General features: G+C 38.1%; 1 protein-coding gene across 1 annotated transcript in view; it reads right to left on the reverse strand.

Annotated features, from left to right (window-relative positions):
• Positions 1 to 27,469, reverse strand: part of PREX2 (phosphatidylinositol-3,4,5-trisphosphate dependent Rac exchange factor 2) — a gene marked incomplete at its 5' end in the record, with an annotated part of 182,657 nt that overhangs the window by 108,601 nt on the left and 46,587 nt on the right. The window contains 7 exons of the mRNA XM_082310168.1: positions 3,083 to 3,186; positions 7,763 to 7,896; positions 15,500 to 15,661; positions 17,429 to 17,530; positions 20,363 to 20,467; positions 22,354 to 22,476; positions 22,551 to 22,622. Of these exons, the coding sequence (XP_082166294.1) occupies positions 3,083 to 3,186; positions 7,763 to 7,896; positions 15,500 to 15,661; positions 17,429 to 17,530; positions 20,363 to 20,467; positions 22,354 to 22,476; positions 22,551 to 22,622 (802 nt within the window). The remainder of the gene's footprint in view (positions 1 to 3,082; positions 3,187 to 7,762; positions 7,897 to 15,499; positions 15,662 to 17,428; positions 17,531 to 20,362; positions 20,468 to 22,353; positions 22,477 to 22,550; positions 22,623 to 27,469) is intronic.

Here is a 27,469-nt window from a genome sequence, read left to right on the forward strand (position 1 = left end):
GATTAAGGACAATAAAATACTAGAATACCAAAAAAAGCACCCACAAATCTAATGTGAATGAGGCTCAGATGACCAGATTACTACACCTGGAAATGAGATGAGGCACAAAAAACGCAGGAGTAGTACTAGGTTACAGTTCAAACACGGATGGCTAGAGGGGATGAGAAACAAGACATCTGGGTGCAACAAATGAGAACAGTACAGAAACCAAGACAGAGTAACGTTAAAGAAGGGCATCATGATCTGAGTGAAAGAAAAAGTATCAGTGTGAGGAGAGGTAATACACTTCTGACTACAAGGAAGGAAAACAGTTGTTTGGTTGGTTTTGGAGTTTGTTTCTTTTTTAAAGGCAGGGGGGAGAGGGTGGCAAGAAAAGGGCAGAACAGTGCCACAGGCCAGGGAAATAACACAGACATTTCCATATTTCAAAGAGAACCATAGAAAGGAGCAGAAATAGTAGTAATTACAAGAAAAAATTATTTTAGGATATTGGACAAACTGAAATGGAGAAGGTGGGAAATGTGTGGATACGGAAAAAAAAACATTAGCTGATGTCTCAGAAGTGTGGAAAGGAGGATGGATTTTAGAAATGTTGCATATATAAAAGTGACAAGATTTGATACGGCTCAGGAGAGCAAGTGGGAAGGAAGCACGATAGCCTCCAGTACTGTGTGCAAAGCTATAGGAAATGGGGACAGTAGCAAAATTTCCTGTGGCTGGAGGAAATTAGACTACTGGTGTCTGGAGTAGAAAGGAAGACGATTTGTGCTTAGCCAAATTATACTTGAAGATTCATTGAGGAAGAAAACAAATGGGCAGGAAAGAAAATGGACAGTGTGAAAGAGATCAAGGACTGGAGAGCTAGAACAAGCAAAGGAAGAAAGGTAGGACAGGTTTGAGAAATATAGGAAAGTCGTGGAAGGAGGAAGGAAGAAATATTTGCTAAAGCCAACACTAAAAGCATGGCAACATGTGGGATCGGAACCAGTGAAAGAAAAAAGTTACAGAATTCTTGGAATATTCATCAGGAGGAAGATGGTGGGTATAAGCCTCTGTGGCCACACTAATGCCAAGAGTTGTAAGTAAAGAGATGCTGTCTTAGCGACATAATGGAAACAGGAAAACTATCTTTTATTTCAAAAGCATATATAAGGAAGATGAAGGAAAATAAATGAAAGTTAGTCAAATAATACATGACATAAGAGACTGAAACACGAAACTGTCTTTTTTGCATAAAGTGTTAACTGAGATTTCATACAAATAAAGCTACAGTTAGGCAGGAATACAGGCCAGAAAAGGGAAATAGCAGGATACAGAATATTGGATAACTTATATTCAAGTCAACGAGGCTTGATTAAATTCACTATAGTGTACCCATAGACATCTCTAAACCACTAACTGAATCAGTGTGCCTGGTGAAGGACATAGCCCAAAACAGATGTGAAGGAGGTCTTACAAAAAATGTCTGGTAAACAATGAGAATGAATCAAGCTTGACGCCACTGTGCTTTATCTTATGTTCAGCATTTTCCAATAGTTTTATCAAGAGCTTAAAAGGTTCAGTAATAACATTGTTTGTTCATGGAATCAAGGCAAGAAGCATTGCAAGAGCTTTGGGGAACAAGACAGGAATTCTCAATGCTTACTAAATTGTGGAAATAGTAAGATTAAATTCAGTACAGAAAAGAAAGTAACTATTAGGACCTACTCTCAGACTTTAACACAGTATATAATGGGATAGGCACCCATACTGCACAAAAGGATCTGGTGTGGTATTCGGGAACACAAACTAAAAAATTGAAAAATAATGCTCCCAGAAAAGCCAAACAATCCTGAGATTGAGTAATAGACATCCCACATGTAGCACTACAGTAATTATTTTGTTCTACTTGGCACCAGCAAAGTTTCAGCTCTGGACACTTCATAATACAAAAGATGCAAACAAACTGACAAAAAACCCGAAACTCCAAAAGACACAAAAAGTAATAAAAACTTAGAAAACACGACCCATGACAAAAGGCTGAAAGACTTAACAAGAAGAGATGGAGGAGAGACAAAACAGCTTTACAATAAACTGGTTTGTTCATAAACTGTTCTCCAAGTCTACCCAGTAGAACAAGAAGTGAGTGAACAATTTTGAAAACAAGGAACTCAAGTTGGAGGGGGAACAAACTTAATTTTTAAGAAGTATTTAACTTCTACAAACGATTTCTATGAAGCTTACTTAAGCTGTACAACCATTGTCATTAATGCTCAATTTTAGAAACACGTTACATTAAGAAATGCTTGGAATCCATAGCAGATGTAGGGCAAACATAATGCTATTTTAAAATCAGGAGAAGTAATACATAACTCACAGAAATTTCCTCCAGACCTACATATTTGCAATGCCACTGCAAGTTTCCCATATTTTTTTTTTTTTTTAGTTTTACATCAAAAAGCCAAAAATGTTTCAGGTTTTCTTTATTAATTTTAAGGAAATAATAACTGTTAAGCTTAAAGGTTAAACTCAAGTTTCTAAAAGAAAAAAAAAATTACATTTGTAGAAATACTTTGGGTTTTCACTTTTCTAATGTGTATCAGGAAAATTTCAAGCAATCATATGGATTATATCCCTAAGGATATTAAAAAAAAACCAAAACCTTCCCTTTTTCTTAAACACTTATGTCACAATTTCAGCATTTATAGTGTTTGAGGTTCCATTCCAACAGAGGTAACTCTTCCATCTGCTTTTACAAATATATCACATACCTAGGGATAACCTATTTAGGAGTGCTGGAATGCTGTAAAGTGAAGTTAAATATACGATTTCAGTTGAGCAATAAATGTCACCGTATTTTATTACTCTGTTCACGTTAGCATAAAACAGTTATCTGTGGCTGCCCAGCTAATAACGTATGAAAGCAATGACGTGTCACAGAAGCAGAGTTTTGATATGAGCAGATAGTCCTTTTAAAGTGGCATCTTACTCTTCCTTTCTAAGTACAAGGAGTGCTCTCCATTCTCAAAGAAATCGTGAAGCTGCATTGGATTCCAGCATCTCGAAAGACTGCTCTGTAAATGAGCAACACAAATATACTCACCTGTTCCATCATCTACATTCTCTACTTCCATCACTTCTGTGTTTATTCTCCCCCGAAAAAGGTAACGATGGCCATCTGTAGATGCTTTGCTGTTCTTCAACCGCCTGATAAAAGAAAGAACAGAGGAGCATGTCATCCACCACCTTTCGCTATGTTTCTGCAATGCTACCTGTACATGTAGCATTAGAAGACTACTATAAGAATCACAACCCATTCATACATGTGCAGTTGAACTGTGGAAACCATTGCTAAATGGGACGCTGCTGATACTAAGGCAAAGACACCTCTGGTAAGAGTAAGCTGCAAATTGCTGGCTGATAGGAGGGTTTATCAGGAAAGTCTCATTCTGTAAGTGCCCTGTTCCAACACTTTGGTACTTACATGCCACTGCCTCCCATCAGAGGCAAAATACTGCATTGGGAGGATCTTTCCTGCTAACTGGTTTAATCCTTCTTATGCTAGTCAAGAAATTCAACACAAGGGTGGCATGACTGAAAAAAATAGACCTTTTGGTCTACTAAGAATACCTTTGGATATAAATCTTGACCTACACACATTAGCCTCATAATTGAGATATATGCATGGAAGAACTACAAAGACATTTTTTCTTCCTCACATAAGGGTTAACGAAGAATTATAATTAAGAATTGCTGAAATTCTGAGGAAGTTTCACAGTGACATATTCCAAAGCACTCTGCATTGCTATAACTCTGTTCCCAGTCAAGTCAAGGCTTTTTGAGAATCCCAGTTCTAGGCAGCTTTTCCCACATCAGATAAGCCAGGGATGATTTTCTGTCCATTTTGGCCTATAATGATAATTAATACTGTATATCAAACAAAGGTCAGTTCCTGAGAATTAATGATCCTCTAAATTCTGACCTTCACTCACTCCAGAGAGGTACTAATCTTCAGAAAATAACCTGCCTCTCAATCATTACTGTCTAATGAGTAACTCTACTATACAGTAAGTTTCTTATTCAAAAACTGAATGTATTAAAAAAAAAAAACAAACAAACCCAAACACCAAACCAGCAGCAAGCATAAAGGTTCAGTATCACGTATTTTTTCTCTCCAAAGTGAGGTAAATCCATTAACTCTAGTGACCTTTGTACTTATGAACCCAAATTTAGCAATCCACGTTTATACAATTCTGCAGCAAACAGATGCTTAAAAATTACATAAAATATCTCATACCATAAAAATAGGACAATTTTTGTAAAATTTCCAAAATACAAACCTCCTGTGTGCAACACTTTCTTTACCTACTTGCTAATCAACACCCAAAGTATCTTGCTGGCATATAATCAATTCATTTTCCACCATAAACCCTGGAACTATGTTCTAAATTGAGTTATTCTCATGTCTGCAGAGGTGTCACCATGGTACCAGTCAATGACAGGTAGGACATAATTGCTCAAAACGAAAGAAATCATTAACCTTTCATGTGTTATGAGATTTTCATCCAATAGTGCATTTTAGCTAGAATATGGCGACAAAAATATGTAATGTAGTGGTGGACAAGTGAAAAGACACTATGTCATCAGTAATTTAATTGTAATTGCCAGACAACAAAATATGGTAAAAATTAGAAACTTTGAAAAGACCGTGAGTTTATATTGAACCTGTCTACATAAAAATGGAACTGAGCAGTTGCAGAATGATATCCTTGAAATAAATTCAATATTCAACACTAGATATAATCATGAGGTTCTTAAATGGTTCATACTCAACTGTTCCAAAAGTTCTGCAACCTAAGCAAGAGTTGAAACTTAAAAAGACTGATTCACTATAGCTAGTGAAGTATAAATTACTTATCTGCTCACATGTAAATGCTTCCCTGTTAACAGAGTAATCTATAGAAGGAAACAATATTCAGTGGGGAAGAAGATTTTTAAACCTCCCTCAGGGTTAACCAGCATCTTCATCAGTAGTAACCCACTGGAAAAAACAGCATTTCCAGTCCAGTCTGAAAAAGATCCTTGCAGAACAAGCCCAGCAGCTTTACAATTCAAAGACATTCTTGATCAATAGGGTCCACGGCTACTTTTCCACTACTACCACTTTCTACCTTCCATACCACATACTGATGAGTCAGATCTTCCCCACATATCGGTTCAGCAAGAAGCTCTACAGGTGCTACAGTGAATCTAACCAAAAGTCTATAATTAGCACAGGAGGAGAGAAAACGGATATCCATCCCCTAGCCACCTGCTCTTATGTATGACATGATGAATATGAGTATAAACTTATTTGGAAAAATAATTTTAAAATTACTTAAAATAATACTTTGGAATGATGAGTCTTATGCAAAAACTCATGTGAAAAATACCATATATAAACTACATACAATAGCAGACAACAAGAGTTGCTAATAAAATTTTAAAGCATCCATTAAAAATTGGTTGTAGATTCATGCAGACACATGACCACTGCCAAGCCAGAGCACTGATCAAAACAAATGGATATTTACAGGTGCAGAGAAAGACATCCTTCACCTGGATGCTACATACAACCCAGGGCACTGGTAAAAGACAGTTGGAAAAACAGGATGAAAGTTAGCTATCAAATCTGGAGCTACCCTTGAAAATCTTACAGCACTCGCACTGATCTGATGGACATGGCTGTGGTGATGACAGTAGAACCTGGATTTAGGAAGCAACAGCTTCAGCAGCTGCAGACAGTTTCCTTGACTGGACACTGAGGTCGATGGTGGAGTGTCCTCTGACACCATCTACAAGTGTGCACAGGCAGAGGCAAAGATAATGGTATTCGCAGTGCTATTAGAGAGCATGCTCAAGGTCTATCATGTACCTAGGGAGCTATCAAGGATCTACCCAGTAATATGTATTCATGTGGTGGTGCATTCCGCACCCCCCTTTTTCTTCTTGTGCACCTGGCAGAGCATGGGAAGCAAACCTGCTTTACAATCTCAGTAACCCCCATCAAAACTTCGCCTTTGTGTAACGAGTTTGGCGGTTAAGCGTCCCTTGACCGTATCAAAAACTCTTACATGGCTGAGGTGGGAGCAGCCCTGCGTATCCCAGGGAGGCAGCCCTGACAACCTTGGAACATATTTTTCATCTGTCCTAGTCACCACCTGGCAGCCTTGGGGCCTATCTTATCTAGGCTGTAACTCAAGAGGATCTGTACCAGCATCACCGGAATTTTTGAGAACATTAGTAATTTTCAACATGGGCTGTGAAAGTAGAATGGAAATTTACTGATGCCTAAAGTCAATCATCTCATGATCCTATAAACAACAGTACCAAGTGAGACCCTTCGAGCTCTCCTGGACCACAGTGGGCTGCACCAGGATCTCCCTCTGAGTGGGATGCAACTCTTGGAGCTGCGAACTCTTAAGTTTGCATGAGCTGATCTCTGGTGCTCCTTTCTCCTCAAGGTTCGACTTTAGCTTTGAGACAGTCATTTAAAGTGAGTATTTCACTAAACCCGGCAGGGAATTTTTATTGGGGCCTTTAACTGCGCACATTTCAATAGGTACTTTTAATTGTGCACATAATGAGTATTTAGGTCTAGTGTGTGTGTGTGTGTGTGTGTGTGTGTGAATCGATTCAAATTATTATAGTAAACCTCATTTAATCACTTTGTAGATGCTAGATTAATTAATGATTAGTTATTGCTAAATTTTTGTGATTCTCTCCTTGCTGCAAACAAACCTTAAACGGCTGCTAAACATATGTAATCCTTAGACATAAACCATTGACCAAGTCTGAGACTAGGATTGGATCCAGCTGCACCTAGGCTCCTCTCTGAGAAGGAGGTTAGAAAGCAAGGGGGTCCATTCTGAACCTCGTGACTGAACGGGAGGGCTCCCCTTTTCCTCGTATTTTCTTTGGGCTTGATTTCCTCTTCCTTTCTCTTTTTTTTTTTTTTATATATATATACGCACACACACACACACACATTCCATTCATTTAATAAGTAATAGAGTGAACCTTGCCATTGAACTCCATTAAAGCACACTTTTATAGATTTCTATTAAAATCACTATTTGCAAATATCTTTGACGGTGATTTTTTAAGCGGCCTAACCACTCATCCATGACAATTCAATGGCTACTCAAAAATAGTTTCTGGATCAAAAAGACAAACTCAAGCATTTTCAAAAGGGATGCCTGTACATAGGAGAACCCCTATTTCTCAGAAACATAAGAGCACTGAACGAACATTAACTGCAGAAGCTTGTTGCTGAACTAAGGAATTGCTACTTGCAATACAGCACGCAGCAGCTTTCTGGCTGTTTTCCTGATTAGAAATACAAGGCTTGAAACTCTTGAATCTGTGGAGACTAATTTTATAGCATAAACTACAATACTGATTTGTTTGAACTAAAAATTCAGTCTGTTTACCCTTCCTAGAAGAGAGTGAGGCCATCACATATAACCTGTTGTGGAAGACCGACAAAACAGATTCCTTCTCCCTGCACTTCATCATTTGGATTCTGCATTCCTACAAAATTTTTCCAATGTTTGAATTAAATACACTTCTCTTTGGAGTGTGAGAAATACACTTCCTCTAAGAATGCTGACTTTTATATTGCAATTAACTGCAGTAAACACTTTGGTGTTGTTCAAATATTCTTATGAAACAGCACACAGAGGTTCAGCTCTACTGTGAGAAGAATATAAATTATTTTTCAAAGTATAAATTAATAATTTACCTGTGCTTTTTTTTGCAGTAGACCAAAAGGTTATCAAAAAGAAAAAATATCCTCTCTTGGATATTTCCTGCTGAAATTTTCAGTAGTAGTCCACTTCGCAGCATTTCTGTGCACGTGTCTGTGATGTTGGACCCCTAAAATCAATTGGAAAGAGATTATTTTTTCTATTCTGTGAGAATTGAAGGATTCTGCACCAGCTAAGGAAAAGTTTCTTATACAAACTCACAACCATAATGATTCTCTGAAAACACCAAGAATAAAACTCATGGTAATTTATTACATTAAACAATAATTTCTAATGTTTACTTAATGATGCTTAACACCAGCTTTGCACTCATTTAGTACTGCCATTAACTGGGGCAGAGAGTTTGTGGCTTTTTTGAATGGATAAAGTTTAATCACTACAGTTTCCAAATTATATTACATTTGTGTATGACATCCCTCCTGAAAAATCAGGCCAACTTTATACAATAACTCTTATTCTCAGTAACTTTACTGTTTAGTCAGAAATGTCAGAAAATGGGGCTTTACAAGACATAATCTATGCCAAGATGAACTCGGAAGCTGAAGCACCCTGGAACTTGAACATCATTAAGGGTACATACTTCCACACTAAGTTAAGCTAAACAGTAAATCAAAATCAAAACCCAGCAAGATTTAAAATTCAGGCAAAGCTAATAGTGGCACGTATGACAACACTTTCTAGTATACTTCCTCTTAACATACTCTGAAGACATCAGAATTTTGCTAAGCATAAAATGTTTGGGATGAAACTTCCCATGCCTCATTTTTGCTTCAAGGCAGATCATTCTTTCATGTGAAAAGGTGGCAGGTATTTCCATAAAGGTTAACGAAAAAGAAGCAACTTTAACAAAGGATAACATTTTCCCAAAAATATTTCTATGAAAAAGTCGTGGCATTTCTATGCCTTATAAAGAGAAATTCACCTCTCAAGGAAGCCTGCCTTGAATTCAGAGGTGTATTTTGCTATTCTGAAAATCCATGCTCCTGTAGGACAGAGCTCCTGTCTATATGCATCCAGCCATGCGATCCTATTGATAATTATGCATGCTGGCTGCACTGAGCATACACCCATGGCTCAAGGAGTTTCCTCACTTGAGGCACTCAACAATCAGCCTGGAAAACCTGCGAAAGCCAGGACTTTCCTTTCATCTACACATGTTCTGAATGACTTATGCCTGCAATAGCAGTAGCTACTTCCTCTTCTTGATCTAACCACAGTAGCCCAAAGAAAAATGCATTCAATTAAGAGCCAAGAAGCAATCATGGGTTCTGCTCTCAGCTCTTCATCTTACCGTTCATCCTTTGTACGTCACAGCACTGAATATTGAGCAATAGCTCAGACGCTGTTCTAAGGAGAACACAGTCTGTTTACAGAGATGATAAGAGAGATTTCACAACCATCATGCTGGAACGCAATCCAGCTCTCTAAATAAAGCAGCTTCAGTATCAGTATTAACTAACCACTCTTGTTTCCATTTAGGATCAAATGAGCCTAAAATGAATGTCATCTATGGTCCCTATACCATACTTCCCTTCCTAAGACAAAAGAAGCACCAGAAGCTGGCATACTAGTTTTACAGTTTTATTTGAAACCAAACCCTGAAACACCTTAAAAGCACACTCAGTAATAGAAATTCAGCATAAATTAGGGCTGCACTTCATGTTTACTGACCACAACTACAGAAAAGCAGGCCATTTCTTTCCATTCTATTTCATTGGTTTTGTGTATTAAAAAGAGTAACCAATACTTTATGCTGCTTTTAAAATTTGCTGGAACGGTACTTGCTAATAATTTGCATTTTAAAAGGCTGGATATTTTTTAAAGGTTTTTGGTTTGTTTTTACAGAAAACTTCAGCTTTGCTGGAAAATTGTGATTTTTTTGTAGGGAAGCCAAAAAAATTTCAGCTTAAGGCTTCAAAACTGTTTCAGGAGTTTCAGCTTGCTACAAAAGGGTGTATTTTTTCACAGAAAGAGTTTTATGAAAACATTTTGTCTCTTTTTATTGAAAAATTTCATTTTCACTGTATAAAAATAAAACCTTTTCCCAACAGCCTTAGCAAGATCTGCTACTGTGCCAGCACCATGTCATAAAATACTGTATTTTACACATATTTTAAATGTATATAATTCAGGCTACCTGAATTATCAGGATTTGCCTCATTCATGATTCAAGTTCAACATTGCAATATGACAGCGAATATTATCTGTATCACATTACTACCCTTTGCTATTGTTTTCCTCTTCATTTTCTTTCTTTTCTACTATGAACTGCTAGATGATGGAAAAAAAACATTCTAGAGATATTTTTTTCCTTTGGAGACCTCCCGTCCAAATACTGAACAGTGTTAACTTCACTTATCGGATACCTTTTGACAAGATCACAACCCATGCTGGCGTGGCCGCAGGTCAGTGAATTTTGTTATTGCTGTTTTATTTGCTGAAGTCCAAGGGAATAAGAAAACAGGATCAGAAGTCACATCTGGCTGTCCTACAAAACACTGCCAGTGCAGAAAAATCCCCCGCCACCTCCTTGCCTATGTAACACTGTTAGGGTCAGCCTGTTCGTAGAATTTGGGTGGGCATGAAGCTGAAAAAGACAAAAGAGGAAGGGCGTACTATGTGAAAGCACTGCTGTCTCTACACCTGGGGTGAGCACTCCCCTCCACTGCATCCCTTAGGGATAAAAAACATGCCCAAAGAAAGAGAAAGCAGAGAGCACACAAGCACTGCCATATCCACCATGCAATTCAAAGGAGGACTGACAACTATAAGAATGTTTCCATAAAGGCTGTAGCTACACCTTGAACCTCCACATGGGTTTACAGCAGGAACACCAAGCTACGGTTGATACCCAGCCCAGTAAGATAATTCATTTATCCAGCTTCGAGCTGTCTCTCTCACGGGGGAAGGTTCAAGGCTGCAGCAATGGATGAGAGGTCACCCTTGTCCCAGAAGCGAGACGCTATCTACTGCACAGCTGAAACTGAACTACGCTACCTACAAGCAATACTTTCGGAACAAATATTACCAAAACCTTCTAACACAAACATGTTTTCATTATATGTTTGAATTGAAACTACCAGGGAAACCTCAAATATGAGCAATTTGAATCTGAAAAGTAATTTGCTATTTTAAAATTTTCATGAATATGTACATTTATACTCGGTGCTTGCAAGGGAAGATCATATAGTTGCTCAACCTAAATGCAAAATCACTACTACTATGCTACAATTCATGTTCCTATACATTTAAAGCACCTAGATTAGAGCTGATGGGGTATTTTCAGCGAAACTAGCATTTTTGTAATATGTCAATTTGAAAATGCCATGTACTGTAGGAACAAACCTGTTCTAATCATCTTCCAACAAAACGTATGAAGAATTCAATTGGAAAAAAACGCAAAGCAAGTTTTTGCTTTCCAAAGCAGGCTTATCCTGTGAATCTAGTCTAGTTTTCCCTCCATCCTTCCTACTGAGCCATTGAAGACTCCAAACATCTAATTGTAGAGCAGTCCTCTCCTGTAGGTCACACTGGGGCTGAGGACTGTGTGGTTTTCCAGGATACCTAGTGTGGAAATTAAAAGCCCGTAAGATCTCAGAGCTTGCAGGCTATTTAGATAAAACTGGTTCCTAACAGCCTCGGGTTGCCAGTCAGTCACCTATCGGTCTGCTAAGGCCATAGCTCAGGCAAGACTTCTGAAATGTGAGCTACCATGACTGTATCACAAAATACATACATTTAAAATGCACTGGAAGGAGAGAGACTACATGAAAGAAACGTAAAACAATATCCCCCTCATCCTTAAGTCATTAAATATCCATCTTTGAGATTAAAAAATGTCCTTCATTACCCTGAGATCAAAAGCAGCATTTGTTGATTTTGTTACAAAAGCTACTTATTCACATATTCTGGGCAAATTTCAGTCAAACACAGAGGTCTGACCATACTGATTCAGTGGCCATCACGCTAGCAGTGATAAAGGTCAGAAATAGCAGATGTTAACTTACTCTTCAGTACTTGCACATGGGCAGAGGAAACAGAAATAAAACAGGGGAAAGGCGTAAAAATGCTGGAGTTCAAAACAGAAATCTCTATTAAAATACTACTTGATGATATAGCGGAAGGGAAAGGAACAGAATACCCCACGCTATTGTCACTAAGTTGGCCTGTGACTCAGACTGGGTTGTTCGGATTCCAGCTTACAACAAATGCAACAATTTTATTTTTTCTTCTCTCACTGTAACATCCACGCAAATTTTACTGACAGACTCCTTCAGCTGCTGAGCCATTCTCCAGCTGAGACAGCCACCTACACAAGTTCTGAATTCAGGCCAATAAATTTAACCACTTAGGAAATTAAGTGAGAAAGTCATTATACTCAAAATTTTCTTTCTTGAAACAGATGTTCCATTTTTCCATGAATCTGTATTTTTATCATAATAAACACAAGCTTCATTTTATGACACTTATGTATAGGAATTCAAGTCATGCTTTGATCAGATTCTAAAAATAGTCTTTATTTTTTTCCCTTTCCTTCTAGTTGGGGCCAAGCAATGTGCTAAGCATTTCCTTCTGGAAGGAAATCTCCAACAAGTTTGCCTCTTTATTTTTAGGCAATGCAGAAAACCAGATGTTTATTTAATTAAATCCACTCTCATACATTGCATTCAGAGATTTTTTGTAGTTGTTGTCGGGAATTATTCAAAATACTGTTACCTCTTATACATGCTCTGGAGTTCTTACCATTTCAAGGACTAACTGTATAATATCCCCATCCTTTTCAAACATAATAAGATCAGGGCAATTTTGCCAGATCGGGCACCCTGTGGTTCCCATATGATAACATGAAACCCAATCAGCTCAACTACAATAAACACCACATAACTCTACTGAAAACATACCATTTTAAGACAATGGCACTATTTCAGAGTTCAAGCACAAGTGAAATCCTAAAATTAAATCTGGCTGGGGGGCTGGGAGGGAGGACCAACCGAAAAAAAAAAAAAATCCAAGGTTGGAAGGAACTTACTATGTTACAGTTCACAAAATACATTCTGAGCACAGAGAGAATAAGTCTATGTTTCACATGTTTCTGTTCATATTGTTACCTTTCGATATTGTTATTTTTGCTCATTAATATATTTCTAACAGCAAACATATTTACTACTGTATGTCTTACTAAGGATTCAGAAGAAACTTAATGCAGGAAAGTGGATTCCCTTTTGAGGGTTAGAGGTTTCAGAACAGTCAGTTCTTAACCAACTTATATGACTAAAAATGCATTGAGTTAATAATACTGTAACTTTATACTTGAGTGTGTTCATTAAGATGGATTTGACAAGTATCTATAAGACTCAGGCACTGAAAGCAAGTAGAAGAATTTTAATCATTACAGTGCAGTACAAAACTTAATTGAAAAGTTGAAAATAATAGAAGGATTCAAGTCAGTGATAGGCAATAAGGATTATTTAACAAATTTTCTTGCCATAAAACATTCAGCAATGTAAGCACTTAACTTGCTATTGCTTCTATCATGAAGTTATTGCACAAGCAAGTCTAATGTATTTTAATATTCACATACACTAATATTTCCAAGTTACTGCTGATGACAGCAAGTTCAAGATAATTACAAAAAGAAACTTATTTTCACCAAGTCTAAACAACATGGCTTCTTTTGTTAAGTGTTAGGTCAACTAGACCTCCTCTCAATTACAACATTTAGAGCTCGACTTTATCGAAGTAGTCCTTTCTTTTTCAAAATCCTACAAACAATATCATGGCATGACTACACATTCTCTGTCATTTGTCTTTAACAGCATTTTTTTTTTAATTTGAGATTGAGGATTACAACTAAATGCAGAAAGGTTTGTCTACAGACCAGCAATCATATAGCTTTTTTACTTGCTAAAATTCCTTCTCTTGAGGCACAGTGAAATTCCATTTTGTGTAATATGTTATAGTGACAATCCTGTACCAAAAGACTACAGTGCCCTGAACTCTGGCATAAGAGGATTTCTCTGCTCTAAATTATACCTACCCCAATTACAGAAATGGAAGAGTAGTTCTTGAAAATGCTGCTACACAGGAAAAGGAAAAATATCTTAAGTGATACATTTCAAATCCCACAATGCACTGAAGAAACACGAAGAATTGTGAATAAATTAGTTGCTTAATCCACGTTTAGAATGAATCAAATCTTTCCACATTACTCAATTAACAACAAACCAAAGGTTTGTGTAAGTCCACAGATCAGGAGATTTCCCGTGGAGCAGACAGGAAATAATTTTGCAGCATCATGGGCAGTATTTAGGGGGTTCTTTGTTCAGTGTAATTTTTATGCTCCTTTCAGACAGTGTCTTGTTCTGCTGAACCCTTCTGGAAGGCAGGAGGAGACTGAATCCAGTGCTGCAGAAGCAGAGCACATCCTTAGGCAGAGCAAGTTCAAGGAACAGCAGGTGTGGTAACAGCAGGAGAGAACAGAGCTGTGTAGAAACTATTTTTTGTTTCTGCTGTTTTATCTACTACTATGAATATCTACTTAAAAGTTGACTCTTCTAGTCAATATTCTAATTTTTAGTTGTCAGACTTCTTGGGGAACTCTGTCAGTTAAAGTTCAGGCAGGTCTATCTCAAAGCTTTCTCTGATTCAGTGTCCCATCAGTGTTCCTAACCTTTTCTTTTCTTTGCACTGTACAAAGGCCATTTCCCACTACATAGCTGAAAGATCAGGTCTCAGTCTATCAGACTAACATGCAAAAAATACATTTTTCTTGCTACCTTTTCCAGCCAGCAAGCCTTCCGCAAAGCTTAAAGGGATAAAATCTCTTCCTCCAGTTCTTATGCAGCTCTCTCAGGAAGAGAAGTAGCACATCTGAGTAAAGCATTCAAAAAAGCAAAGAACTACTTTCATGTTGAAATTCATGTCTTCAAAAACACTGTGTATTATATCCAAAACTATTTTTTTTTAAAAAAAATGTTTATGTTACTTGATTTATATTTCTTTTACTGGGACTTGACTTGTGTTTCCCTCCCACCTCAGTGCAGGCATTTCAATACAAAACACCCAAGGCAATTTAAAGATACACCTCTATCTACATCTATCTTTCTGTATAAAATAATTATAGTGCTCAAAATAATACAAAAGGAAGACTTTGATGCTACAACTACTTGATCTTGTTGTTATCTAGGGGAAAGGGTGGCTCTTCTGGTTACTACTGAAAACTCTAACTTAGGAACAGACCTATAGTTTCTTCACAAAAATAAAGCATTAAAGCTCTTCCACTTGCAAAGCATAAGAAAAAAAACCAGGTCTTACACAGATTCTATTGAACACATCAATAATAAATAATCAAAATTTTTTTCAACCAGACAAAATGCTATTAGGCAGGCATTGACAGCAGTAAAATCAGAGCAGCAGTTAAATTAGGATTTATAGACGTGTATGTTTGCACACATACATGTTGACATAAATGATCAATATTCTAAGTCAAACACAAAACATTTGCCCTCTTTCCTGAAAGTCTGCTGTTTTATACAGCTGTGCTCAGTCATGGACAACACTTAATTTACAGAGCAGATTCCAAATAAAAGCTGTGATTTCACAGAATTGAGGAGCTGACAGTACCTCAGGATCACAAGAACAGTGCAATACATACTTGTTGAAAACTGTTACTCCCTCCTCAATATAGAAAGCAACAAATCTTATTACAGTACCTCCCATCCTTCAACATGAGACTGCCATTCTTCCAAAAACTCTAATTTTTCCATTTGTCTCTTGGCCTCATTGATGTTGGAACAGACAGCTTTCATGGCCTGGAGGGCTTCCATTAGTGCCGCATAGTCACTGTGCTTCCTTGGAGTCCGCTTCAGTAACTCCTATTTAAACATTTAAAAAAAAAAAAAAAAAAAAAAGACAAAGAAAAAAAGAAACCTGTCTTTGATGTCTAAATGTACATTACAGGAGGCTTAAATTGACTAGGATACAAAATCAAAAAGTAGCCAGACGTCTCTTTTACTAGGTGGAAAAGTAATAAGCCCTCCAGCATTGTGTCCTAGTAGGACATTAAAACTTAGATAAATAAATTACTAAATAAAAAAAGAATAAAAATTATTAATAAAAATAATCACTACTTAGGAAAAAGTTTGCATTTCAGCTACTTTCTCCCCCCCAGCGTTTCTTCATGTTGAGCTTTCTTTTGGGGTTTTGTTTTGGTTTGTTTGTTTATATTCCACAGGATGGAACTGTTCAACAGCAAGGATAACAATTCTGCTTAAAAATGTTATTTACTGATGTCAAAATTAACACCTGCCTTTCCTGCAACTCAAGGAAAAAAACATGTTCCTTTAGCTCCGCAGTATTGTTTAATCTAGTGCAACACACCAGAGCACTGAACAATACCTTGGGTGACTCACTGATTTCAGATGGTTACTGGTAAGGTAATGGCAGCCATACTAAAAAACAAAAGTGGAGTTGCCACTATTCATTTGAGATTTCCCATCTCAAACTACCAACTACCCATTTACGGCTGGACCAACTATGGACAGCCTTCAGTGCACACCCTGAGGCGTGGGTACATTCCTCCTGGAGCCCCAACCCTGCTGCCACCACACCCTATATTTAAATTTAAGATAAATATATTAATTTCAATGTATCCCTGAAGTAATTCATTAGTCATTTTCCCTTGTTTTGTCTGTAGATCCTCCATTCAAAAAATAGAAGACAAAAATAATTTTAAAATAGGCCAAGGGAACTGTAAAACCACAGATATCTGGGATGACTCAAACTTCATTGCAATTATTATATTCTTTAACTTGTTTTAAAAACCTTTATTTTAACATGCTACTTTTCGGTTTTTATGTCAGTGCAATGAAATGCATATGCCTCATAATTGGCAATGTTTCAGATCTAAACTCACACATGCATTGTGAAAAGTACTGTCCAATAATCAGGTTTCAGGTAGCTTCTAGAGCAGAAGCTGCTCTGGCTTTTCCCTCATGGTTTGAAACAATAAACAATATTAAACCTTACTTTGTTAAGGATAAATTCGTTTTAAATATTCACTTTCCTGATGATTGTATTATTTTATTTCCTAACGTGAAAAAATTCAGTAACTCAGAGGTTTGCACATCTAAGGTTTATCAGCACATTTAACATTTTTCATTAAGTTGTAACAGTAAGATAAGAATAAACATATAAATGTGCATAGAACCACCTGCAGCATCTTACTGTTACTGTACAGTTTTTCTTACGAATCATTTTCAGAAATATTTTTCATTTACAGTTACATGTCACTAACAAACTCTGCTATCCCAAGCATTTTAAGCAAGGATATGGTCAAACCCAGCTGAAATCAGTCTCATTAAACTCCCTTAATTGGCTCACTTCCGTTCAACAACAGAGAAGCAACCTTACGACTAGATGCAGAAAGGAGCTAATCATCTTGACCCAGCCAAACTCCTCAGTCCTTTTAATACTGATGTCAGAAGACTTGCCACTGGCTTTAATGAGAGCAAGTCTGGGTCCAGTATCTAATAAAGAGATTATTCACTGTGTAGGGAGATTGTTCCTGCAGTTTGGAAATATGCTTAGCAACCAGTTTTATATAGAAGTATAAAGTCCTAGATAAAAATCTTGTTAAGTACCTTCAAAAGAAGGGGATACTTGCATATTCTCTGTATCGGTGTTACTAGATATCCCTCCAATGGTACATCTGTGTTCTTGCGTCCTCCGAGGAGCATGCAGTTCTAGAGTGTGAATGGTTTCAGAAATTATTAAAAAATCCTGAGAAAATTATCAGAAATAAAGACAAGGGCATATGCACACAGCAATATTGGCTAAGCTATATAAAAATTATACATGTATATGTTAAATATGGGATGAGAGAGGTTTGCAAGAGTGTCAAAAAAACAGGCTTGAACACATGCATAGGCAGGTACATTGACTATCGTACACGACAAAGAAGCTGCAATGGTGTTATGCAGGCGTTTCCCCTGGGTATCCTCTTCATCCGGTCTGATTAAAACTGGCCTTTTTTTAAAGTTTAAAAATAAAATACAGTAAATAACATTCTAAAAATATGCTTTCACACTTCAACGAACAAAAATAAAATTAATTCAGGGTGACCACTATAGGTGCTGTTGGTTCCAAAAGGTGTGTTCTCGACAGCAAGTAGCATCAAAGAGGCTTTGAAAAGTTTTGATATGGCCATCCTAATACGCACACACACAAGTCTTCTGTTTACATGCTTCTATATTTAAACACCATGTGTAATGAATAAAATATCCTTAGTTATGGGCTAAAGAATATGTGAGTTTTGACAAGACATCCAACTATGGAAGCAGAGAATACATGAGAGATTGGGTGGAAGCATCCATGAAAAAGCAGCCGAGAGAGAGAGAGAGAGAGAGAAGAATAAGGGCCATTTGAGATAATGAAGTATGCAAGGGACATCACAGCAAATATTTGAAATTGCTGGAATTAAAGTGTAAGTACATAATGACCTAAAGTAATGATGGAAATTATTTTATGGAGAGATCAGAAGGAATTGTGATGCAATGGTATGAGATAATCTACAGCTTCAAAGAGCAAGATGTCTAAACTGAGAACACTAAACAAAAGTAGTTTAACACAGCCAGATGGTATGTTGACGCAGGCCACAAATCTGGATGCAGACACATTGTTGATGGAACAGAGGCTACACAACTGGGTGGCCACTCCGCTCAGCACGTAACTCACAACGCACATGCCCCAAAACCAGCGCTGCTAGGGGGATCTCTACACCCACCCTTAAGTCTCTGCTTTGTACTCATGGTTAACCAGCTTCTGTCTTATCCTAAAGGATGTTTTATGCTAAAGGATCTCACTTAACCTGCAAACGAAAAAGCTTTACTGCTAAAGACCGAGTAAGATAATGGCAATGCAGACTATAGGTTTATATGATGACTGTCTCTATACTTAAAAGGCTCAAAAGTTTGGCTTCAGCTCCCCCTTGTTTACAGATAATCACATCTCTATGACCTGAACTGTTCTGTCTGGCTAGAAGGCTTCAATTGTACTTTCAAATCAAACAGTCAGACCTCCTGTTCTCTAGGTTAGACTGCTGCCACTTATTCTACAGACATGGCCTGAATCTATGAGGAACCCAAAGCAGATGTGGAAGCCCTGTGCATGCGCGCAGGAGTACATGACACTGGCACATTATGAACTGCCGCAACTGCACACTTGGCTTTCTTTCTCACAAAAAAAAAGTTCTTTGCAATCTTTCACTGGAATATTTTGCTTTTTGCCTCTGTAGTCAGCATTCACTGCTTCTTCTTGAGTCCAGCCATGCTGCTCCCAATACAAGAACCATGTGTGTGCAGCTCCTCAAGTCTGGGGCAAGGTGAGGGATACTGTGTCAACCGCTGAGGAAAAATAGGACAACTTTGAAGCAGTTTTTAACTATGAATGGAACACTGCTGCCTCAGAGACTCTTTAACAAAAAGGCAGATGGAGCCTCATGTCACCCAGTACCCCCTACAATAAGGAAATTCCCATACTGCTCATTAACTTGGCTGTAAGTAAATGCAGCTAGGAAGGGAGTCAGACGCAGTATCTTTCAAAAATTTAGTGAGCTGCAACAGGACAACTTCACCAAGAACTCTGTCAACAGCAGTAGTGAAAGCCTACTGCATGCTAAAAATAATTAATAAAATAAATAAAACTTGTAATACTGCCAGCATTGTCATAATCTTTTTTTTAACCATATCTGTGATGCTTTGCTGATAGTCATTTGCTCTCCGGTCCTAAAATGCAGTAATCAGATCTGATCACTCTGAAATTTGATATCATATCTGAGGGCACCTTCTCAGGCATTTAAGCTCCAATGTAGTAGGCCCCACATTTCAAAACTGACCTTGTTATCACAGGACACCCTGAAGGAAAACACAAAAATCATTGCATACCGAATCCTTCTTTTAACAACTAACATCAACTATTAGGAAACTCAGTATTTAGATGGAAAATGGTTTTGCTGGGGGAAAACGAGGACTGTCATACGTAACGTTTTAAAACCCCTCCTTATTTGTCTTGTAAAGTGAAAGACTAATTCTGTAGCTGTTTCTTTTGACCTCAGATTAAGTCAGCATCTAAGATGAGGATGGCTACTCCATGATCCATAACAAAACATTTTTCTGTCTGGCACAGCCGTGGCTACAGTACCAGAACACGGACCTTCTCTTCAGAATTTCTGACGAGTCCTTCGGCTTCCTTTCTCTAATTTCTTTCCTTACCTCTCCTCGTATATCTTATCCTATTCTTTTTTCCTTCTACAGGCACAGCTGGATTTACACTCTTGTCTCTTGGCCAGCTAGTTCAAGGCACACTGCCTAATGCTGTATTACGCACGGATCCAACGGCAGCAGTGAAAATACGATGTACACAACCCCTTCCTCTGGAAACACCACCCCCAGCTGAAACTGCCCGCTAACCACTTGCAGGTGTGCTTGTAATTGCTACATGGTGGAGGTGACAGTGCTAACAATTCACTGCCCAGTCAAAAAACATTAAGTTAGAATACCAGTTCAAAGTTTATTTACCAAAAGAAACGTCCGCACTGTTCTTATTTTGTTAAGGTCAAGCAGAACTTTCTGTGCCTTCTCGTGGTTACTGCAGTATTCATCATAGATACGGAATTTCTCCTTCTGCAGAAACAAAGAAATACATTGTTATTCACTTGCCATTTTAATTTTTTTTTTTAATTAATAAAACATGGAATGAACACTTCTCAAAGCTGAATAGCTAAAATAGTCTTCATTTTGGAAGGTCAGCTCTTCCTCCTACATTTATTATTTGAGGTCCAGCCTCAAATTAGAATTATTAACAATCTGGAAGCATCACTTGGGAATTTCAATCATAGAAAACCAGGTTGGAAGAGACCTCAAGGTTCATCTGGGCCAACCTTTCTTCGTAAAAGTATGGTCTAGACAAGATGGCCCAGCATCCTGTCCAGCCGAATCTTATAAGTGTCCAATGTTGGGGAATCTGCCACTTCCCTGGGAAGATTATTCCAACGGCTCATTGTTCTCATTGTGAAAAATTTTCCTCTTGTGTCCAATCAGAATCTCCCCAGGAGTAACCTGTACCCATTACCCCTCCTCTTTTCCATGTGACTCCTTGTGAAAAGAGAGTCTCCATCTTCTTTGTAGCCACCCTTAAAATACTCGAACATGGTGATAAGGTCTCCCCTAAGCCTTCTTTTCTCAAGGCTGAACAAACCCAGCTCTCTCAGCCTATCCTCATACGGCAGGCTTCCCAGACCCTTGATCATCTTTGTGACCCTTCTCTGGACCCCCTCCAGCCTGTCCACATCTTTTTTGTATAGCGGGGTCCAAAACTGAACACAGTATTCCAGGTGTGGCCTGACAAGCGCTGAGTAGAGTGGGATAATGACTCCTTTATCTCTGCTGGTGATGCCCTTGTTGATGCAACCCAGCATTCTGTGGGCTTGCTTTGCCACAGCAGCACACTGTTCACTCATACTGAGCTTGTTGTCCACCAGGACTTCCAGGTACCTTTCCACAGAGCTGCTCCCCAGCCAGGTAGATCCCAGCCTGTGCTGCACTCCTGGATTATGTTTTCCCAGACCCTATGCAAGACCTTACATTTGTCTTTGTTGAACTTCATAAGGTTTTGCTGAAAATTTCAGAGGCTGGACTATCACAAAAACACAGGATAAAAAAACACAGGAGGAAAATGCACAATGAGTGGCTTATTTGCTGACATCATTACCTACTTTGTCTGCAAATATGATCCATGCTTCTGCAGAGTCAAAAACTGATGTTACTCAACTCCTGTAAAATGTTTCCACGAACCATTAATAATTTTCTCCTCCCACAAGGAATAAACAAAGACTTAGCAAACAAATGGGACTCAAACCAGAGATAACAACGAAACCTAGACTTTTTGTTAGGCCTACAACTGAAAGCAAACTCACTTGTCCTGATTTTGCAGAGCTCTGTAGCACTGACATCCTTGTTTTGCTCCAGCAGGAAAAATAATACTCCTAGAAAACAATTACTACAGGACATACAAACATACTTGTGGAGGTACTGCAGCTGTGAGAAGTAAAATACCTTCACAGTCCAGAAGCATGGAGATATTTTACCCAGCATATGCAATTCTTTGTTAAATATTCACATTTTTGCCTAGCATCAAAGGGGAATAAAAATAAAGTATATTACTACTTTTGCTCTGTCCTGCAACCCTGATCCTTGTACCTCCATCTCACATATAGGCACCAGCCTCACCCATGCTGCAAGGCTCAGTTTGTCAGCCTGGACTAATTTGGTGAACATAATGATGAAACAACAAAAGTTTGCCCATTTGATGCGTTCTTTTTTCATTCTCCTCCCCTCTCTTTTTTTTGGAAATGACAGTAACCAAGAGATGACCTCAAAGTACTCTACATTATGCAATCAAGTCATATTTTGTCCTCATGACTAGGTACACTCATCATAATGACAGTAATTAATAAAGACAATTAATAAAGGAAAAAAGTGAAATAAGGCTGTAATAAAAGATAGCGTACATAATGAAGAAAGCAGGTTCCAATTTCATGTTGCGCATTAGGTTCCGGCTGTAAGCACTCCTCCACCAGGGATAGGAAGTTTTTGTGAACTGCAAGAATATCTTCAATATTTGAAAACAACATCTGCAAAAGAATAAAACATACATAAATAAAACATCAGATACAAAACAGATGAAATATGCAATTAGGAGACTAACCTTAACTGTCTCTTCTGTGACATTTTTATCCACTTTGGCTGTAGCACATTGGATCATTCGGTGAAGGAAAGCCTGCATGAAACAAGACAAATAAGGAAAAGTTATTTCAGGAAGACTTGAACAACTTTTGGCATTTCATGCTTATAATGTTTCCCAAATTTCTTATGCTTTGGATACAGAGTCACATCAAAATATTACCTGGAATCTAAACCAAGTATTTTATTTATGAAGTATTTAGTAGTCCTGTTATCCTAACATGATATAAAACCCTATCTACATAACAGTGACACATTAATGAAGCTGAGAAACTGAACATGCTCTGAAGTACCACTTCCATCCCGCACTCATATTACAATCAAGCAAGAGCAAAATGAGTAATCTTCAAAATCTCTCTCTAGCACTTTACAAATTGACTACAACACAAAGCCAAAATAAGCCACTAATTTCTAAATTAAAACTAGTCAGGAGATACTATTACGAAATGTAACTTTTACCATAGCAACCACAAGTAAGATTTCTGATGTATTAATGATCAAACCTATTGTAAAGTAAATTCGTGTATTAATGATCAAACCTATTGTAAAGTAAATTCGCTTAAATAACAGTCAGCTGCACCTCGTTTTCCTTAATGAAAATCTTTGCTCTTCCCACCCCAAGACCTCATCCTTGGGGATCAAATAAGAAGTCAGCAATACCACTAATAAAATACCAAAAGAATAAGTTTTCTTATATTTCACATTCAAGAACTGGAAACAACAAGAAGAGATGCACAATAAGGCATTCCAAAAGAAATACATCACATTTCAGGTACAAAGGATATAATTAATTTTTATTAATTCATTCCATTACAAAGACTTGGGTATGTTCTGAAAATATCTTCACACTGTAGACTAAAATCTTACATTGACAATTCTTCACACAGACACGCATATTCTTTAGTCATTAAAAACCGGCACCACAAGTGCACAAATGTCATGTCTTTCATAACCATTTAGCCCCAAGTCACTGTGCATTGTACACTGTACATTGTACACTGTATACGAACTCATCTAAATTCTGGCGTGGTGCAAATTCCATAAAAGAGGCAATAAATAACCCCCGTGTGGAAGGATAGCAGTCACAGCATCCTTTTTTTTTTCTCTCTTCTGGGACTTAAACATTTTCATTCCCAAGCAGTGATCCTTGCTCTGCTGAAGAGGACTATGTAACTGGCATTACATATTTTTATTACTGAAGGGATAAATCTAGTTATCTAGGAGATAAACAGAATTACATTTGGAATATTGCCAGCACATTGCATGTTTCATATCACTCTTACAGTGATGTAGATTTTCTACTTCTTTAAACCCCTCTTTTTCCTGACTATTTATGCTTTCTTTCTAATTTTTTATTGATGGTAAAAAATGCCATTAATTCATTTGCAGCAGTTAACTGTTGGTGGATGACAGCCCTTTATACCCTTCCTTGCTATGACTATCCACAGGGGCTATGGCAAATTTACTGTGCGCATTGCCTGTACAGCGCACAACCAATCCCACATAGAGCGAGAAAGCCTGTTTAACTGCATGACTCTAAATTCACTTTTGAAAGTTTTCACTAAACCAGCCAACAGTATTAAATATACTTTAGAATTGAGAGGAAAAAACAAAATTCACGAGAACTACCTCTGAAACTCCTGTCTATTTTTACTGTCTGTAATCTCTCTCTGTTCACATTATTTCCCCATAGACCAAACATACTGCTCACCCACACTTATGTTATCCCAGAAGATCTTCATTTCCTGTAACTGTGAAGGAAGGTGAACATTCAGTTGGCTGAAGGCGAAACAGAAAACGATCTGGGAGCTGGGGCATTAGTTATTCTTGAGTGATTCAAGACACTAGCTGAGAGTCATGAGGTCAAGAAGAGTATACATCAGCTGCAATAAACAGACTTGTCCAAGCAGCAGTGTCCCAGACCCCACATCTGCAGAGGTTATCAGAAATTGAATCCAGGAAAATCCAAACTCTCGCAGAACCCAGATGCAAGTCACTAATTAAGGCAGGGAGGCCTAGGATGACTTCAGCCCCTTCCAGCAACTTGGTGCAAGCCCATATGTTATGTTGCTGCACTCAGACTGCAGGGGTAGTGTAGTCATGATGCCAGTTTTTCCTACAGATTTGCCACCTGTTGTTCCCATCAATGCAGATTTGCTTCCTGAGAAAATCATAACACTATGTCCCACAAATCTATGGATGTGACCATCTGAATCGTTCAGGGCACTTACATGAGAGCACTACGAAGCCACACATTATCTCAAAGTAATCGGAAAAACCTCATGTTTTCTAGAAGAGTGGGGTAAGAGAATTCAGGGGAGTACAGGGTGGGATGGAGGTGTCTTCCTCCATCCACCTGCCACCAAGACCCATCCTTGGTGGTATTCACCTGCTGTGGAGGGAGCAATGTAAAGCAATGATGAAACCCAGGTTTCCATGATGCCAAACGCCCCTACCGACAACCTTCCTGGAACGCAGAGACAATGCTGACTCCATACGCACAACACCTCTGTTCTGGGACTTTGCTAGGGAGAACAGACAGCTGTCATCAGGCAGGAGGATGGAGAAGTAATTGCTTTTGTTACAGTGTAAAATAACCTTAATCCAGCACTGTGACTACGGAAAGATAGATATCTCTGAACTGGTATGAGCACACAGTAGGTCTGAGGGAGAGATGACTATTCAAAAGACTCCAAAATTATTTGAACATCAACTGAGGACAATCGAAAACAGTTCCTCAAAAATTAGTAAACAAAGAAAAAGCAGGTCATTTGCAGACACAGCTTTAAGAGGACCCCAGCATAGAAATAACAGACCTTAAAAGGAACATATATAAGGATGCCCAGAAACTACTCAGGAGTTGACAGCTGCTGAGCTAAGAGAAAAAAGTTTATAGAAGCTTTTGAAGATAAACTACATAAACTATTACTAATCATAGAAAAAACACACCTGTAAAAAAATGAAAGAAAAGTAAAATGGACATCTCAGCCAATCTATGATTTGCTAAAGAACAGAACACACAAAAAAAGTCAGAAACTCCTCTGAAATAGCACTGAGTGGTTTCTAAAAATTCTACCATAACTTTAAATCTGCTGCTCAAAGTCCAGACTCATTACTCAGCACCACAGTACATGAAGGAGCAAAGCATTACAAATTGCAAGGACACAGCTAAATAGCCCCTGCTCCTGCACAGAGCAAACAACTGTAGCGATCAATTGGCATGCATGATTCCCATGCTTATAAAAAAAAAAAAAAAAAAAAGTGAAAAATCAGCTCAAACTTAATGCATTTTCATTTATCACGCACACATGTCAGTAAATCAGGACTCATCTTTGTTTCCTGGAGTATACTGCACGCCTTGCTGAGGTTACTTTGAGATTCATCTACATTAGTGTAGATGTTTCTTAGCACATCATCAAGCACAGAGAATAACACGTATCTCTGTGCACGCCAGGATCCCAGACCTTTGTCACCTAGACAGTGATCCTCAACTTTCCTAAAGCTTTTCAAGTGGATTCCAGAGTTTCCCTTAACTTACATTCAATTCCTAGTTTTCTCAAGGAACAGTAAAGCCATATGGTTTAAACACAATTTTCCATTGTCATCTTGTGCTACTAGCATTCTAGTTACATTGCTATAGTACAGGGATTCACCCTTGCAGCACTACAAATGGAGATCCGCTGCCCCTGGCACCCTCTGCCAGCCAGCCTCTTGCTGATCTCCTGAATTCAGAGTTAAGAGACCTCCATGAAACATTCCAGAGGAGCAAGCTGGCTAGGTACCATAAAAAGCAGTCTAAATTTAAAAGATCAGATGAAGAGGAAAGATAAAAGAGAGGATGTTTGTTATTTACATTTTAAAAAAATAAATAATCATCCAGTTTTGTTTGCCAACTTTTAGAACTGTCTATGGAAAACTGTCATTCTAGGAATACCCTTGAGTCACTCAGATGTACAACCCTTGCCCCCGCAAAGTCTGAAATTCAAATTACAAACCTAAACTTCCTCAAGCATCCTTCTGGAAACTTCGTTAGCACAAAATGGCGTCTAAATGATCAGCGTATAGCTGCTTTGCAGAAGGAGACGAAATGCCCCAAAATGCCGAGAAAATTCTAAACATGAAGAGGCACATCTTTAGAAGTTTGACAATCTTTAGAAGTTTGACAAACTTGCAGACCAAAATGTGGGGTACCAACTGAGCCTTTTGGAATAGGGGAGCAGCTACACATAAAATACATAAGATAACAGTTTAGGGCTAAGGTTCCCTAACTCCACTGAGGACATAAAACCTCTATTTCTGGCTATGACTCAGGGTCTCTGTGCCACACTGGTAAGGAGCAGGGTAATTCACCTCTACCTTAGAGAAATGTGGCAAAGAATTACACAGAATATTTGGAGAAGATTCCATACTAATAATATCAATGAAGATAACTAAATCCTTTTGTCATGGTTGTGTATTTATTACTTCCAAAATATTTTGACATACTTTCTGTACTAGTCCATGTTTTAACTCTTTTACCCTTTGCCTGACACTGCTTTAACACACTACAGGAAACACCAGGACTGAAAATTCAAACATAAAGACTAAAAATCCAAATTCAAAGAATTATAAAAGAATCTGTTCACTATGCCAAATAAACACTAATGTGTTTGCCTGTCTGTTGATCTGCTGCCATTTTGTGAGGCAGCGTGTTTCACAGAGAACGCACACTGAGTTCCTGTTACGGGGATTTTACTTCTGGTCTTATGAAAATAAGAGTAGCGTTGTTGGGTTGTTTGGCGGGGTTTTTTTCCTCTGTAGTTGCTCTGTGTGTTGTTGGAAAAAAAAAAAAGAAAAACACCACCGCTACAGATAGCACAAGAAGCTGCCAACAGCACAAATGAC

The sequence above is a fragment of the Platalea leucorodia genome (assembly GCF_965183815.1).
Source record: "Platalea leucorodia genome assembly, chromosome: 1".
NCBI lineage: Eukaryota > Metazoa > Chordata > Aves > Pelecaniformes > Threskiornithidae > Platalea > Platalea leucorodia.